The sequence below is a fragment of the Pyrgilauda ruficollis genome, unplaced genomic scaffold, assembly GCF_017590135.1.
Source record: "Pyrgilauda ruficollis isolate IOZ18807 unplaced genomic scaffold, ASM1759013v1 scaffold140, whole genome shotgun sequence".
Lineage (NCBI taxonomy): Eukaryota > Metazoa > Chordata > Aves > Passeriformes > Passeridae > Pyrgilauda > Pyrgilauda ruficollis.
The window spans coordinates 965098-982140 of NW_024512544.1; the positions used below are offsets into that span (position 1 = coordinate 965098).

Here is a 17043-nt window from a genome sequence, read left to right on the forward strand (position 1 = left end):
ATGAAACTGGGGTCTGGACCTTGCTCCCAGTGACTTTTTTACAGATTTGAATAGCCAGGAACTGGTGAGACACCAGCTTTTGTGGGGGTGAGGAGAATCCAAGATATTGATGCAAAAACAATAATCTCAAAGCTCCACTGGTGGCTCCTGCAGAAGACTCTTCCAACTTTCTTAGCAGTTCCAATGAACAACTGATTTTGCACTGAGTAGAACTAGTAGAAGTTGACCCAAGAAGGTAGCCATTGTTGCTTTCAGAGCATATGCGATGGCTCAGGGTTTAGCTTTTCTATTTTTCAGATTCTGTGCTGCTTTAGTGTGTACTTCTGAGCTTCATATGAGGGCATGGTGAGCTCTCTTCACAGAGTAGGGAGACAAAACAATTCCTCTCTAGCTGGGGACCAAGGACAAATGATCCAAATCTCAGGCCCAAGAGCACAAACAATGTGAAGAGAGAAAAACAAGAAGGATGGGACTTCATGGGCTAAAGCTGTAATTGGACAATTAACTCCAATATGCAAATGGAGCAGAACTTATAAAAGTGAGAGACCCTGTGACCTGCTGTCCATTTTGTGACCATTTTGGTTCATCTTGGGCTGTAGTCCTGGCTGGGCTCTTATGCTGCCCAAGGTGGATCCATTGAGGCCTTTAAATAAATCCCTGCTTTATTCTTTAACTCTGTCTGGCCTCTGTTCTAGGTCAGCCTTGACAAGGCATCATATGGAGACTCAGAACACCGCTTGTGTCCTCCAAAGGAGGAGCTCCGCTAGAAGCAATCCATGGGAATGGCAGAACTTTGCTGCAGCAGTTTCCAATTCTACTGAGTTTCAGAAACAGCCACGGATCACGGGTCTCTAGTCTGTGTACATGCACTCTGCAGCCTTTCCCCTTGCTGTGTGAAACCGGGGGAATCTCTGTTCCCTTTGTCACATCAAGTAGCAGGAAGTGCCTGGTGGTGTGTTTGAGGAGCTCAACACATGCTAGGATTGCAGAAACCCTTTGCATAAATTTACATAAGAAACCACTGCACTCCCTGCAGAGTTCCTGCTCACAGTAGTTGACATTGCACTTGAAACAGTGCTGCAAAGGGAGCAATAGCTTTTGCAGAGAGGTTTAAAATAATCAGTTTTGTTTTTCCCTTTCTAACCATCAAAGAAGGATCTGAATTCTGGGTGCTGTGCAGTGAGGGGAGATGAATGATAATTGCCATTACTGGCTTTTCTCTGTATTTTTGAGAGATACCATGACTAAAGTAAAGTTATGTGCTATCACTACCTGATTTGACACTCCTGAGACCAACAAGCATAAAAATTCCTGAGCAACACCATGTTTGTGCACAGGGATTTTTTTGGCATTCAGTTCCAAATGTGAAAAACTTAGTACTATTCACTGAAGTAATGTTAAAATATAGATATAATACATACTTTCTTAAATTCATAAATTAGAATTAGTGGCAAGACATCTATTGCTGAAATGCAAAATTGTTCCTTTTAAAATGCAGAACATCTAAGTCACTGAAAGAAAATGAGTGTCAGTAAAGTACATGTGCTTTTTTAAAAGAGAAACCACCAAAAGAACACATAAAATCATGGAATCATTTAGGTTGAAATAGACCTCTAAGATCATAGAGTCCAGCATAATATTTGGCTCCTTATCTTGTCTTTGGGTGTTTAGAAAGGGGAACTAAATGCATAAAGAAAATTAGAAATGTATTCACAGAAGCTTACCCAATTTTGAACTCCAGTAAGGGTATGGGTCTCTCTCACAGTTTTAACATCTTTCAGGTGAAAGAATGACCAGTTCAACCAATCTCACCCCATTATTTTGAGAACTACTTCACAAAAAAACAGCTAAATATCTATGGTGGGCTGACACTGCTGGGTCCCAGGTGTACCCCAAACCCATTCTGTGATTCCCTGCCTCAGCTAGACAGGACAGAGAGAACCAGAACAAAGGTTTTGTGTGTTGGATTAAAGACAGGGTGATATCACTCATCAAGCACTGTCATGGACAAAACAAACTTGACCGGGGGAAAAAAAAATTAATTTATACAGGAGACTGGAGGAATGGTTAACAGGCTCAAAACAACCAGGTGGGAAGTGGGGTGGAAACAGGATGAGCTCTGTCTCTTTCTTCTCCTTCTTAAGATATATTGTAAACCCAACTAAAAAATTCCAGTCAATGCCTTCTCATGTGCCTTGTTGTGTCTGGGTAAGTAAAAGTTCTTGAAGTGCCTTACTCAATCTGGATGTTGTTTTAAAATTTGCCAAGTACCTTATTCTACCTTAATGTTCTAAAGTTTGCAAGTCAAAGTTTTTATTGAACCACCTGAAAATTTTGTTGTTTCTCCCATGCACTGCCCAGATTAAATCAAACCACCCTCTCCTGAGCCCACTGAGCAGGACAGGGCATTCCAGTCTCACGGACCTCACCATCCCCACAGTCCCCAGAGCCCTCATGGTCTCCATTGCTCTAACAGCCCCCACAGACTTCACTGGCCCCACAGACCCCAGAGCCCTCACGGTCTCCATTGCTCCAACAACCCCCACAGCCTTCACTGCCCTCAAAGACCCCAGAGCCCTCACGGTCTCCATTGCTCCAACAGCCCCCACAGCCTTCATTGGCCCCACAGACCCCACACATCTCACATCCCTCACAGCTCCCACACCCATCACAGCCCTCAGAGGCCTCACAGAGCCCACAGCCCTCACAGCTCTCCAAGCCTTCCCAGCCCTCACAGCCCCCATGGCCCTCACTGACCTGAGAGTTCTCACAGACTCCACAGACGTCTGTAGGAGACCAGAGAAATGGCTGACTGGCTCAAAACCACCAGGAAGGCCACTGCTCCATTCCCCTGTCACCTTGAGTCTAGTCAGCATCTGGACCACTGAAATGGTGGTGGCCGACATATGGCCTTGTCCCTAATGGCAGCGACTGAGCCACGGCCCGCCTCAAAATGGCGGCAGCTGATCCAGAGCCTGCTGAGGGCCCTGACATTGCCGTGACTCAGCCACGGCCCGCCTCAAAATGGCGGCAGCTGATCCAGAGCCTGCTGAGGGCCCTGACATTGTCGTGACTGAGCCATGGCCTGCCCTGAAATGGCGGCAGCTGATCCAGAGCCCGCTGAGGGCCCTGACATTGCCGTGACTGAGCCATGGCCTGCCCTGAAATGGCGGCAGCTGATCCAGAGCCTGTTGAGGGCCCCGACATTGCCGTGACTCAGCCATGACCTGCCTGAAATGGCGGCAGCTGATCCAGAGCCTGCTGAGGGCCCTGACATGGCCATGACTCAGCCATGGTTCGCCTGAAATGGCGCTGTCTGCCCGCATGGCAAACCTTGCCCGGCAAACCCAACACAGCACCAAAACAATATGCATTCCTACCCCTGATGGACTTCAGCTGTGCGTTCTCAATTATTTTCAGATTAAATCAATCTGATATTCAAGTACCTTCTAACAGTGATATTTATTCAACCACACATTAATTGCATTTTCATAACAGAGAAGCCTTTCCAAAGTTGGTCCTACTTTGATGCTTGCATAAATTCATTTTAAATCTAGTTTGGTATTCTACAAAGCCACATCCTTTGCACCACAGATCCAGCACCATTCTAGACACCCTGCTTCCCTTTGGCCACGATCTGATAAGTGCTAAATGTATTCTTACCAAACACAACCCACTGGTCTAAACTAATCCCATTTCTCTACCCCACACTTAATTTAAGCCCTTTTGAAGACAGCTTTGCACAAACATTGTTGGAAGAGCTGTTCCTTGTCCATTGGTAACCAATGTAAATCCAATAGCACCTATTTCAAGAGGTGTCTCAGGCCTCACAACTCAGTGGTTCCCAGTCCAGGCAGTGACAGCAACAGCAGAGCAGGTAAAAGTTCCACAATTTGTCAAAAACGTGACTGTCACATGACAGAGTCACAGGGTAGAAGGTGGGGATGCTGTGCTGCTTCTCATGTGTTTTAGAACATAATCTCCCATGAAATGCCACAAAAAGAGGCACATTGGACCGTACTGCATATGGGAAGTTGAATTTTAAAGAATCCAGGTGGACCTTTGCGTTCTGATTTTGTTTGTTTTGCAAAAAGAAGAGTTTAAGAAACAGCTGGTAAAAAATGAATTATGCAGGGGTCTGGACCCATGGTGTACATCTGCCACAGGAAAGGCTCCTGCTGGGCCAGGAGATGCAATTTAGAAAAAATCCTTATTCCTTAGGATACACAAATTAATTCTTCTCCTCTAAGAAAGAAGGGCAAAGTTTTCCACAGTGCTTGTGGTTCTGCATGCTAAACAGTACTTGCTTCATGTACTGTATACACAGAGGGTCACATTCACTGCAGAACACAGAAATAAGCAAACAAAATCACGTTAAAGGAGATAATCTCTGTTTCATTTAGTCAGTACCAAACGGACATAACAGTATGTTTATATTTGTAAATATAAAGTCTGAAAACATAAAAGAAAATACTGTATACTCAATTATTATCGGTTTCTGCTGAGGATCTTTCAAGGGCCAATCTGACCTAGAATATACAATTCTTTAAAAAAATTTTAAAAGTCTTTAAAGTTACTCAAACCCAAGTTATGTCAAAGCCATCTAAAAATAATGCCACTTCTTTTTTTCTCGGGCTTTACAGAGCTCTCTGAATCCAAATGTCAGTACATTACCCCAAATTTTTATCATGAAGTGTTGAGATGAAGCTTCATCATGTGCAAATATTTACATGAGAGCAAAATCTGATTAAAAGCTTCAATTAGAAAAGTTAAATATTTAAGTATTTCATTTGCTGCTGGTTCAAAACAAATGAATGAGACAGCATGATGGCAGACACCTGCCTTGCTTCCTATCCCACATTCCTCATTTACACTATCATCATGTGGATTTGTTCCCAATATCCAATCTAACCCTACTCTCTGTCAATTTGAAGCCATTGCCCCTTGTCCTGTCACTCCAAGCCTTTGTTTCTCTCCATCTTTCCTGTAGGCTCCCTTCAGGCACTGAATTTCTTGATGGGTACTGAATTAATTTCTTGATGGGTCTGAAATATTCTCCTAGAGCCAGCCATGAGGAAGAGCAAAAGAAGGTCTTCTAAAATCTAAGCTTCCCCACGTTTGTTTGGGTGAATTTTACAAGATAGTTTGGGCTTTACTGTGAGTCCTGGAATGGTGACAACAAAGAGCACCAGAGGGGATTGTAAAATCAGAACTAAAAAATCAAGTCTGTGCTAAATCATAAAATCACAGAATATCCTGACTTGGAAGAGACCCACAAGGCTCATCAGAGTCCAAACCCTGCCCTGCACAGGACAGCCCCAAATCCCACCCTGTGCCTGAGAGCGTTGTCCAAACAAAAGAGGGATGCAAACCCTGAGGCTGGAGAAGAGACGTCCCATGGCAGAATGAGCTCATCTCACATCTCATAATGCAAAGGCTTGAAACAAAAGAAGGCAGATTTTCTTGAGCTGTGATTATTTTTAGAGTTTGTAAACTTGACAGGATTGGGTTTAGAATCTTCAAACAGGTTTATGTTTATTTATATATAATGTATTTATATATGTTAGAGAGAATAGAAAAAACAGGTAATGCCATGTTTTCAACATCAACTTGTGCCTTGATGAAGCAAGCTGCTAGGCCAAGAGTTTTAATGATTTTTTTCCCCAGAAGAAATTATAACTGTGATTTTGATCCAAAAATAACCCAGGAAGACAAAACAAGCAGAGAGTGGAGGAACTGCCTTTTGTGTGATGTAGGAGTGCAGAGGCAAACTCCAGCAGCAGCCCCTGCATTTACTAACACTGAAGGTTTCTCAGTGCCCACCCGCTGCTGCACGTGGCTTTTCTCTGCCCTTGGCTTATCGAGGTGTGTGACATCTATTACTGAGTTTTTCTTTGCAAATGATCTCTGATCATGAGAAACCTGAAATGGTGATGGGAAACTGAATGACACAAACAAGATGTGACATTTAAAAATCAGTCCTGGATTTGTCGGTTTTTTAATCCCACTGAAGGGCCTTGGCTGGGAGACTGTCTCTTTCCTCAAGGACACAGGGAAACAGTAACTCAGGAGAGCCACTCCCTTCCAAACCAATGCATTCTGGATTTCCTTGGCTTTTAACAGTTAAGTAAATCCCTACATATTGCAGCTTCCTCACAGTAAGATCCAGAGGAATATTTTTACTTCTAGGCTATCTGCTAGACATATTTATCCAGACTTCTACATTAAGAGTATCGGAGTTGGAGAGCAAAAATATTCAAACTGATAAAAAGAAAGATGGACCTATTCTATTCTATTCTATTCTGTTTTGTTATCTACATGTTATCTGGTCTGCACATACTGTGTAAAGCAGGCCCAGTGCTAACTGCAGGGTCTGTGGGTAACACAGGGAGGATGGCCAAGGGAAGGGAGCACTCCAGGAAACTTACTTCCAAACTTAGGGAATAACGTGACTGTGTCAGAGAATGAACACAGAAGTGATTTCCAGAAGAACTTTCAGAGTGATTCCCTAATATCAGAAAGAGCTGTTTGCCACCAAATGAAATGGGGGTGTTTTGACACAGATTTTGTTCCTTGCCATGACAGACAGATGGAATAGATTTTTTTCACTTCTAACAGTGTTTGATGGCCTGAAAATGGTTAACTAATGATAATAAAAATCTGTACTTAAAATGTAATTCAGTTCTGTAATTATATTTCTTATGCATAGAGACAGAAATAAACTAGAGGAAGAACCTATTAGCCCTTTTGCATGTATAATTGAACATGTTGGATATTACTGGGTAACCTTTGTAAGCAACTGGCTTTGAGTTTATGCAAAGAGGTGAACACTTTGAATACATAAATAACAATAGGACCAGATAGGTTTTTGATTTTGTATTCTGTTCTTTTCTTGTTTGTGTCTGTTAGATGAAGTCAGACATCCCTGGCTTTATCTGGCTATCCATAGAAACATCTGAGAGATCTGACTTTTGCATCATTTGGGTGCAGTAATGAATAAGAACTGACATCAAATATCAATATTATTGGCCCAGCTAAATGGTAGCTGACATCCAACTGGACTGCTGAGGAAGTAAACAAAATTGAAAAAAATTTTTTTTTTTTTTGTTTAAAAACAGTCTGACATTATTTGCCCTTCAGTAAATCAATGGAGGAATGACCTAGATGCTGCTTGCATTTTGGCCTGGGGAGGTAAAATTGGGCGGTTGTTCTCAAGCATATTTTTTATAGTCTTTTAGGTTTTCTTAATATAACCAGTAATTCTAAAAATACTTTGTTTTTTTTTTTATTTTAGGGAAACTTGGTAACTGCTGCAATAATTCCTAAACCTGCCGATATGACACAAACACAGCATGGCAGACGCTTGGCATACTTTTATTTGGACACAAACACATATATACCCACACATGAGGGAGCAAACCTTGTTCTGCTTTAAATTCATGACTCAACCAAGCATCTATAGTCTTTATACTTCATTAGCAGAGGTGATTTACCATTGTAAGGGAGGAACAGAGCTTACCTGAAACGCTGCTTGGGCCGTACCCTAGTGTAAAATAAATATCTGAAACACTTTTCTCTGCAAAGTTACTGTGTTATGGAAACATGGGCCTGAAAGGGATGGTAACAGTAACTTTTAGGAGGAAAGGTGCATTTTTCTATGTCCTCAATTCAAAAACAGCTATGTGAATCTTGCTCAAATTTTATCAAAAGTTCCACAGGCAGAGAACCAACTTGGAAAACTGCAGGATTTAAATGCTGCTGGAAGTGTTATCTGTTAAGTCCTGACATAACCACAAGAGCAGAGGTTTCTGCAGGGCATGGTGACTCCTGTGTCCCAGCAAGGCAGGACCCAACAAATGAGCACATTCCAGGTGCCAAGCTGGCAGTTCTGTTCCATAGAGAACAGGCTAATTAGGCAATCTCAGAACTAATAAGAGTTCTGGCTGCAAACCTTGCCCACTTAACCAAAAAAAACTATTAACTACAGTTGCAGAAGCATGGTGTAGTAAATAACCCTGATTTAATCAGTTTCACAGAGCTTAATGAGGATTTATTCAATTTGTGTAAATGAATTATTCTTTTTTAGCTTCTTCTTCACACAATACTCTTCCCTAAAAATACCCCTTAATATCTGGACATACTGCCTGGATGCTTTTCTGATCTAACTAGAAAATTTATTCCTTGTTCTTGTGCAATTAGAATTTCATATTTTTTTAACTTCTTTTGGCATCAAGCAGCCTGAGAGAGGATTAGCACAAGTCCACTGGAGTTATGTAGGAGCCCACTCAAACTGACCTATGTCCAAGCAGAAAAAGGAGTGAATCCCTTGGGATCTCTCACCATTACAGCTCTGCGCCCACAGAGTGTGACCATGCAGGCAACACTTCTGGCAAAGCACGGGATATGGAGACCTGTGACATTAGGATATAACAAAACATAACAACAACAACAACAAAATCTAAGTAGGGTTTTTTCAGCAATCAGCCTTCAGTTTTGTCATTGTAGACTTCCTGGGCCAGGTGCAAGCATTGGGTTGGACACTCTGGCAGTAATGTTGCACTTTGTCCAAACAGTCCATGATCAATGTCCAAAATCTTTTCCATGAAAGTATTGTTGAAAATATGACTGTTTCTACAAAAACATTTTTCCTCATAAAATATGCACTTTTAAACAAAAATATTGACACTCAAAACATCTTAATCAGCTTGCTTAGGCTGGAGTATTTTAATATTTTTGATGAGCAAGCACTAGAGGATAACAAAATAGTTCTCAAGTGCTATATTTGGCTGAAATATAGCACTTGCTTTGCTAGCCAGCCAGTGGGACAGCTGTTACTTGTACAACTCAGGACCACTACTTAATTTTTCAGTTGCAGAATTAACTTTTACAATTGCAATCACAGCTTCTGGAGTTATATTCCTCACTCGCTTCGACCAATGCTGCACCAAATGTTTCCACTTTTACTAATTCAATCACTGAGAATGTCAACCATTGAATTTAGTCTAGAATTAATGCCAACTGTAATATTCCTTATCATAACTCCATGCTTATCTGGAAGGTTATCACCATGTGGTCTTTCAGCTTCCTGTTAATCATTACAGGTCACAGGAGGCCCTTTGTGCAGTAATACCCACATTAAGGACAGTGCTGTGGTATCTCTACAGGATTTCCCTCATCATGCTTGCTCCTGTGTCCTGGGTTGTAAGATGTGTTCATTCTATTGCCATCTGTCAGAGGTGGGGCAGTTCTCTTCTGTTCACTGGGCACTTTTCTTTATCTCTTCCACAACCCATCTCCCTCCAGGAGATCTCTTCTGTTCATGGCCACTGAGTGTCCCTGCATGGCTGATCAAATTCCTCATCCCACTGGGAGATGCTCTGCCCAGGGAGGAGCCAAGCATTCCTACCTGGATACAATCTGACACTGGGAACACCACAGCAGCCTTTCCCACTGCATTCCCAGAGGAGCAGCTTTCTTCTGCCCTGCATTCCCAGAGGAAGACCAGGCCCATCTACAGCACCCCTGGAGCTTCAGAGGAAAACTCCACCCTCCTACAGGATCCCTGCTCCAGCAGAACCACAGCTGGCACTGCAGGAGGGCTGAGCCACCATGGAATGGGACTGTGCCACCACCCTGACCCACAGGGGTCAGGTCCTGTTCTGACTCTGTCAGTGCTGTTCTGTATCACTGCATTGTTTATTTCATTTTTATTTTCTTCCCTATTAAAGAACTGTTACTCCTACTCCCATATCTTTGACTGAGAGCTCCTTAATTTCAAAATCATAATAATTCAGAGGGAGGAGGTTTACATTCTCTATTTCAGGGGAGGCTCCTGCCTTCCTTAGCAGACACCTGTCTTTCCAAACCGAGACATCCTGTTAAACACTCTCTGTTTCCCACCACAGTGTCTCAGGGCACTAGAGGCAGGCTGTGCCTGTCAAATACAGATAGATGCACAGAAGAAAGAATTAAGATACCTTGGGAATTCCTATTCTCCTCCCTGACATCAGCTTATCCCATACCTTCTGCTGTGCCAGCCCCTGGGGTTTGCCCTACAAACACACGGGGCTGGCAGAGCAGTTGGCAAAGCAGCAGCTGATACTGAGCAAGAGGGGAATATTCAGGATCTCCAGCAGGAAAAATTAGTACCTTGCTCTGCCTGTAATGAAGGTGTCAGTGGGAGCACAGGAAGCAGGAACACCACAAGGTTATTTTTCAGGAAAGATGGTCTCTAAGATAAAAGACTGCTTGTGGCAGCAGATATCAGCACATGCCTCAGCACTTACACACCAGCTTTAAAGAGCAGTGTGGCCAGGAGAGCTGCAGGAATCATACATCAGAAATGTCTGGGTCATTTCAGAGTATTTCATATGGCTTCTTAAAGCCATTGGGGAGAAATTCCTCCCCTTCCAAAGTTATCAGTCTTTCAGACAGGAGCCTGTCACCAATCCCAGTCAAAAAGGTTCCTTTCAGAAAACAACTATAAATTAACCAGCCAGGGAAAAAAAACCAACAAAAAATTCATTTAAATAAAGTAATCAATGATCCCAAGAGAGGAGAATGGCTTAGACATCATGCACTGGTCAAAGGAGGAAGGAGGGAGCAGCTGTTGTGGGCAGCTCTATTGTACAACAGGCGCTGGAGCTCTGGTCTGGCTGGCAGGTGGGGCCACTCTGAGCCACCACTGATTCTCAATCCAGCCCCAGAGGTCTCTGTGTCACCAAGAAGCAGGACAGTGTGGGCCAGAGCAAGGAACATGATGGTTAAAGGGAAGAAAAAAAGGAAATTTGCATGCAGAACTTACCTTTCTGTTGAATGTAGCGTGATTACAGGAATACACGTGACCCTGGAATGTGTAAACACGGACACCCTAGGAAAAAACGAACAGACAGCATTTAAAGAAGTTACAGCAATGTAAGTTACTCTACAGCTTTGGTGTGAACAGAAAAACCTTGATTTTATGGCTGTGTGAAAATCAAGACACACTGTGTGATACAAGGCCAGCTCCTGGTTGCTAGAACAGGAACACATTTTGCACCATTACTAAGGATCTATCTCCTCACTTCACATGGTAGCCAGCAGAAAAGGTGCATTCAAATACCCCCAAGTAAAGCCATTGCTCTGACTGGAAGGCTGCAATTAGAAGGTGGAATTGCTCCTTCCAAAACACTCAGCTCTTGCTCTCAGGCACTGAGTCAGTACATGCCCCTTGATATTCCACACACACCAACTAAGGCTTCCTTAAGGAATCACAGGCATAAAATCATAATTAATTGTCATCTCTCACATTAGGCCATAGGTGATCTACACAGTTCAGTAACATATGTCAGATGTCATCACTGATATCTGGCCTGTTCTCCCAGAACAGGAGCCATCCAACCACAGCATCTCCTGCTAAAAACCCTGAAATCTTCAGGATGGCAAGACAGAGGTATTGCAAAGTGATGTCCTTCTCTGTTTTCATAGAAACCACTGGCTTCATGGGGTAAAAAATACTTCCTGTTAAAAGTGAAGCCCAGCTTGGAGCAGTGCAATCATATGCTGAAGAACAAATTTTCCCTCTAAGAAAGCATTTTATTAACCTTCAATTGAAAGACAGTTTGTTGCATTTTTCTGGAGAGTTGGAAAAAAACAAACACAAGATCTGAAATTCCACTACTCATCCTGGTCTTGAATAAATCTCACAGGAGCAGGAGTAACATAGGTTAATCATATGTCTGTCAAGCTTTTGGAGTTCATATCATCAGCTTAATCCCATTTTATTTTCCTCGTTAAAAAAAAAAAAATAAATCACTCCTACTCTGACATAAGAAATTTGAATTCTCTTTCTCACTGACAAAATCTCCTACATTTTATCATCAGCATGTCTAGTAACACACTCTCACTGTTTGCAACAAGCCCTTTCAGAAAGCAGTTAATGAGCTTTGACCACAAAGTAATTCTGGAGGGACACTCCCCGATAATGCTCTGTGGTTCATATTATATCTCTGAACCACTTAGGAGAACTCAGCCCAACAAAGCAGCAGTTGAAGGGGATTACATTGTTGTTGTAAATATCTCAGGGGTTAAGAGCAAAGAGGGGAAGGAGCTATTGAGGCTGAAGAGCAGTGTTGATGCAGGAACATATGGGGATTCATTATCTGCAGATAAATTCCAGTAGAAAATTAGAAGACAGTTCTTGAACAGTGAGATACAAAAACTTACTCCACTCCAAGTAGTGGGGATAAAAAAAATCTCATTACTATAAGAAGCTGCTTGAAAAGCCTGAAAATAAATGACCTTCTCCTGTATGTGATCTTTTGCCTGGACTTGGAGACCAAGGAGGCTCTTTCCAGTCTTGCTCATATGGCATTAGAATACAAATCTCTGATAAAGCCCAGCATTTAATGCTGCACAGAATTCCTTTTGCTTAAAAAAATGTCACGCAAAGGAGGGAGCAGGCTACTTTGGCAAGTGTCGTTTTGTATCTCATTGTATTTTTAATTTACCTCTCTGTGTTGAAGTAGTTTCTGTCCAAGGCCACATGGCTACTGTGATCATACTAGGAAATTGGTATTATTCTCATAAAAGGATTGCAAGGCAACAAGAGAAAAAGGCTATGAACTACTAAAAGCTCTGTATTTAAAGAGCACACCATCCACCTTAAGCATAAAAAGGTTACCAGAGTGCAGTTCTTGAGTCCTCCATGGTTTTCAATAGAGTTACAAGGGGAAAGAGTGCTAAAAAACCCCACTCCAAAACCCCTGCATATTTATAAGTTAGATATTAGATAGAGGCTGGATATCAGGAAAAGGTTCTTCCCCCAGAGTATGTGGGGCACTGAACAGGCTCCCCAGGGAATGGGAACAGCCCCAAGGTTGCCAAAGCCCAAGGCACAGGGTGGGATTGTTGGGGTGTCTGTGCAGGACCAGGAGCTGGATTGATGATCCCAGTGGATTCCTTCCAGCCCAGCAGATTCTGTGATTCTGTGATTTCTAAGTAATAAAACATGAACCAATAAATGCTGATACAAGGAAAACTAATAATTACAAATTCACTGCTGAAATAGAAATGTGATTACACAAAATTCCCTAAGACTGACAGGCAACTTAATTTGATAAAGATAACAGAATAGGAGACAAAGATAAGCAAACACACATAAGGAGTGCAGTGAGAAAAAATGTCAAGGACATGAGATGTACCTTGTGGCCCAGCAGCAGTATCGATTGCACCCAGCCCATGGTAACAAACCAAGTGTCAGTGCATGTTTTGCATGTAAAAAGTAGCCCTTGTGAAAGAAGTGCTGCTGCTCAGCAGGGTGTAGTATTTACCCTCAGACACTCTCAAATACCAATACACACAGTAACCTTTCCGCAAACACAGAAAAAGAATGCTGTCACAAACCAGTGGGAAAAAAGAAAACCACACGGATGCTGCACAAAATGGATGTTAACTTTCAGCTTTCCCTCCTTAAGTCAATTCAGAATAGCCCTCTGAAAAGGATTTTAATAAAAGTAATAATAATGATAATAAAAGTGAGACAAAGGCAATGGTTCTGCAAATTGTTTCTCAATACTATCAAAACTTAATTTCCAAAGTGCCACTTTATTTTTATTCAGTGCACAGCTCAGGTTTTCTTTACGAACACTGGGAAATCTGAGTTTTGCAAACATAAAAACAAATCTGGAAAGCTACTACTTGGCTGTAATACCAAATGGTAATAGATATTCTATGGACTAGAAGTTAGCACTGAGCTTTCAGCACCAAGAGCTCAGCAGTAAGTTAATGAAATCCCTTTTGCACATGCATTCTGCTTTTCAGGCTTTAATTACAAAATAATCCACTATAGCACCACCAGTGCTTCACGCAGTGTGGAACTGAACAGGCTTCAGGTGCAACCTGGGCGTGTCTGCCATTTCAATGAGTTTCTTTAAGGTTCAATTTGAGCAAGAACAAACATTTGGGACTTCACATGGAAAAGAGAAGGGAAAAAGAAGGAGTTAAGACAGCTCTTAGTTAGGGAAAAATTATGGTCCTTCCCTGTAGCCTGAAGGTCTCACTGACCATCACCCCTTACAGAGGGAACAATCCCAAACTGAGAGCAGGAGCAGCAAAAAACCAGCAGAGCAGAGTTCTGAAACTGGAAAAAGGTCGATTTCCCCCACCTTTAACCCATGGGGTCTAGCCAGTCTCATTGCATTGGACTTGCCAGCAGTATAAATCATGGAAAATACATTATTATTGTCATTTGAGTCTTGACTGAAATATTAATGGAGGAAGTCTGAGTTCCATTCCCCCCCTTGAGCTATTGTCAATTACATTAATAACCATACAGTCTTTCTCTGCAGGAAATACATTGATAACAGCAACATTCAAAGAAAACAAAATATGAAGTGTTCTTCATTGTTGAGATTTTGGAGGTTTTCACTTATTATTTCCACATGCACACACACATATAATTTTCCAGTGTGAAATGCAGAAATTAACTTTAGAATCAGTGGTTAGAAACACGCTGGCATTATGCTGTGGAGCCTATCAACCCCTGAGCTTCCACTGAACACAGACATTAATTGCCTGCCTTGGACTGGAGCTACCTAAAAGACTATTGAGAGAGAGAAAACATTCCTTTGTTAGAATGAAATCTGGTATTGTGGAAAAGCAGCCTGATCTTTGGAGCCAAGGATCTGCGAGCAGTAATCCTGCTGCAAAAGTAGTCAAACAAGGTTTCTAAATTCAAATTATTTTTTTTTGTTCCTACTTTCAAAGGATAAAAGCCCAAAATTTGGGAATCAGTAGTAAAATTCTGCTGTAAATCCTCCCTATTGTGTATCCACACAGATATAGGAATAACAGGGTAAGACAAGACAGGCTGAAGACAATCATAATTAATTTGCTTCTTTGCATTGCAATAATTAAGTTCCACCTTTAACTATGTAACACAGCAGCTGAATCTTCCTATACTTGTTTTAATTACCATTTCAGCAGCAACAAAATAAAACTCCCAAACTTAACAAGGCATACTGCATGCACTCTGGAGAAAACACACAGCCAAAACCAGTAGGGTGTCATTTGAAAGCCATTAATTTTTCTCAAACTCTGCTCTTTTGGTTTTCTTTCTGGATTTTGAATGCCTTGCTGTACATGAACATCTGACATGAACAAACTCACTTTGCAGGTCCAGAATCAAGATAACACATGCATTAGATCAAGCTGGGTGTATATCCTCGTCACAATAGGTAATTATCTTTATGAGTTTGATATGAGCTTTTAGATAACAACATTTGAGTATGAGATTTATCTAAACAGTGTTCAGATAGGAGACTTATTTGTAATTTCTTGGTTCATTTAGAAATTAACTCAAAGAAATAATGTTCATTCAGAAGGACTAAACTGAGAAAAGTGTTCAAACCATGAAGCACTCAGCTGTGGAAATGTTCACCTCATTCTCTTTATTAAAAACAAACAAAACCTCCCAACAGTTCTTCATGAAAGGTTTAATTGTATTTGGGGGAAAATGAAAGTTCTGAGCTTACATAGGTAGAATTTTCCCAGCAAATCAAATACTGTAATGCTTTGGAAGCTCCCTTGGCTGAACCTGAACTTTTCCTAAAGCACGGAATGTTCAGTGTACTGTGATTTCTGGCTACCAACTCACTGGGAAGCTCTAACCCTCCTCCTTCCTTGTTGGATCTGGACAAGAGCTTCCATTTTCATAGCAAAATGCAAAATTAAAACTGTGCATCCTTCTCATTCCCATGCTTTATTCACAACATGGCCTGTCTGCCTCAGCCAGCACTGGGGAGCTCCACAAGGCATGTGGCAGATCCAGCAGAACCGTGGCTCTGCTGTCCCTCCTTGTCATGCAGTGGGAGACATCAAAAGGGACCTGAATCTCTTCACAAGAGCAAAAGGTCATTTTTAGGAGAGAGAAAACTCATTTTCATGGGATATGATGGGTAAACACAAGAACTGGAAGAAAGAGCCAAAGAATATCTGCCCTTTCCAGCTCTGCAAGACAGCTCCTTTCTTTCCCAGCCCAAACCAACCATACGGGGTTCAACAAGGAAAAGTGCACCCGGGATGAGGCAACCCTGGGTGTATGGACACACTGGGACATGAGATGTGGGAAAGAGGCACCACAGAAAGGGACCTGGGGATTCTGTCCAGGTGGATCTGAGTCAGCAGTGCCCTGGAGCCAGGAGGGACATCCCTAGGGGATCCTGGGGATCAGGCCCAGCACAGGGATTGTCCTATTCTGCTCTGGGCTGGGGCGGCCTCACCTCCAGTGCTGGGGGCAGTTTTGGGTTCTTCAATGTAAGAAAGATATTAAGCTATCAGAAAGCATGCAAAGGGCAACAAAGACGGTGAAGGACCTTGAGGGGAAGCTGAATGAGGAATAGCTGAGGGTACTTGTTCTGTTCAGCTGGAGGAGACTGAGGGGGGACTCACTGGGGCCTGAAACTTCCTTGTGAGAAGAAGAGGAGGGGCAGACACTGATCTCTGCTCTGTGGGGACCAGTGACAGGACCCAATGGAATGGCCTGAAGTTGTGTCAGGGGAGATTAGGGTTGGATAATTGGGGAAGGTTCTTCCCCCAGAGGTTGCTGGGCTCTGCCCAGGCTCCCCAGGGAATGGGAACAGCCCCAGGCTGCCAGAGCTCCAGGAGCATCTGGACAACACTCTCAGGGATAAACAGGGTGGGATGGTTGGGGTGTCCAGTGCAGGGCCAGGGGTTGGATTGATGATCCTTGTGGGTCCCTTCCAGCTCAGCTATTCTGTGTTAACAACTCATTCCAGCAGCCCCCTGCACGCCCCAGGCTCCGTGTGTGTTCCCCCAGGCCAGCCCTGCTGGCAGCCAGAGCCACTGTCCATCTGCCCCATCCTGCCCCACCCACAGGGCTCCCCTCCCAGCAGGGCAGAACTGCATCCATCTCCCAGTGACACCTCACAGAATGTCAGTGCAGTGCCTGAGCAACGAGCACTGAGCAAATCTGGAGAACAGTTCTGCCATCTGTCACCACAGAGTTTACTCCGTGAACTCGAGCACAGAACCTTCAGTGCAAAG

At 42.7% G+C, this 17043-nt stretch overlaps 1 protein-coding gene across 3 annotated transcripts in view; it reads right to left on the bottom strand.

The window, feature by feature from the left end:
* The window catches only part of SPAG16 (sperm associated antigen 16), a 370003-nt gene that overhangs the window by 110595 nt on the left and 242365 nt on the right, over nucleotides 1-17043 (bottom strand). For all 3 annotated transcript variants that reach the window (XM_041460215.1, XM_041460214.1, XM_041460213.1), the window contains one exon: nucleotides 10805-10870. In XM_041460215.1, the coding sequence (XP_041316149.1) occupies nucleotides 10805-10870 (66 nt within the window). The remainder of the gene's footprint in view (nucleotides 1-10804; nucleotides 10871-17043) is intronic.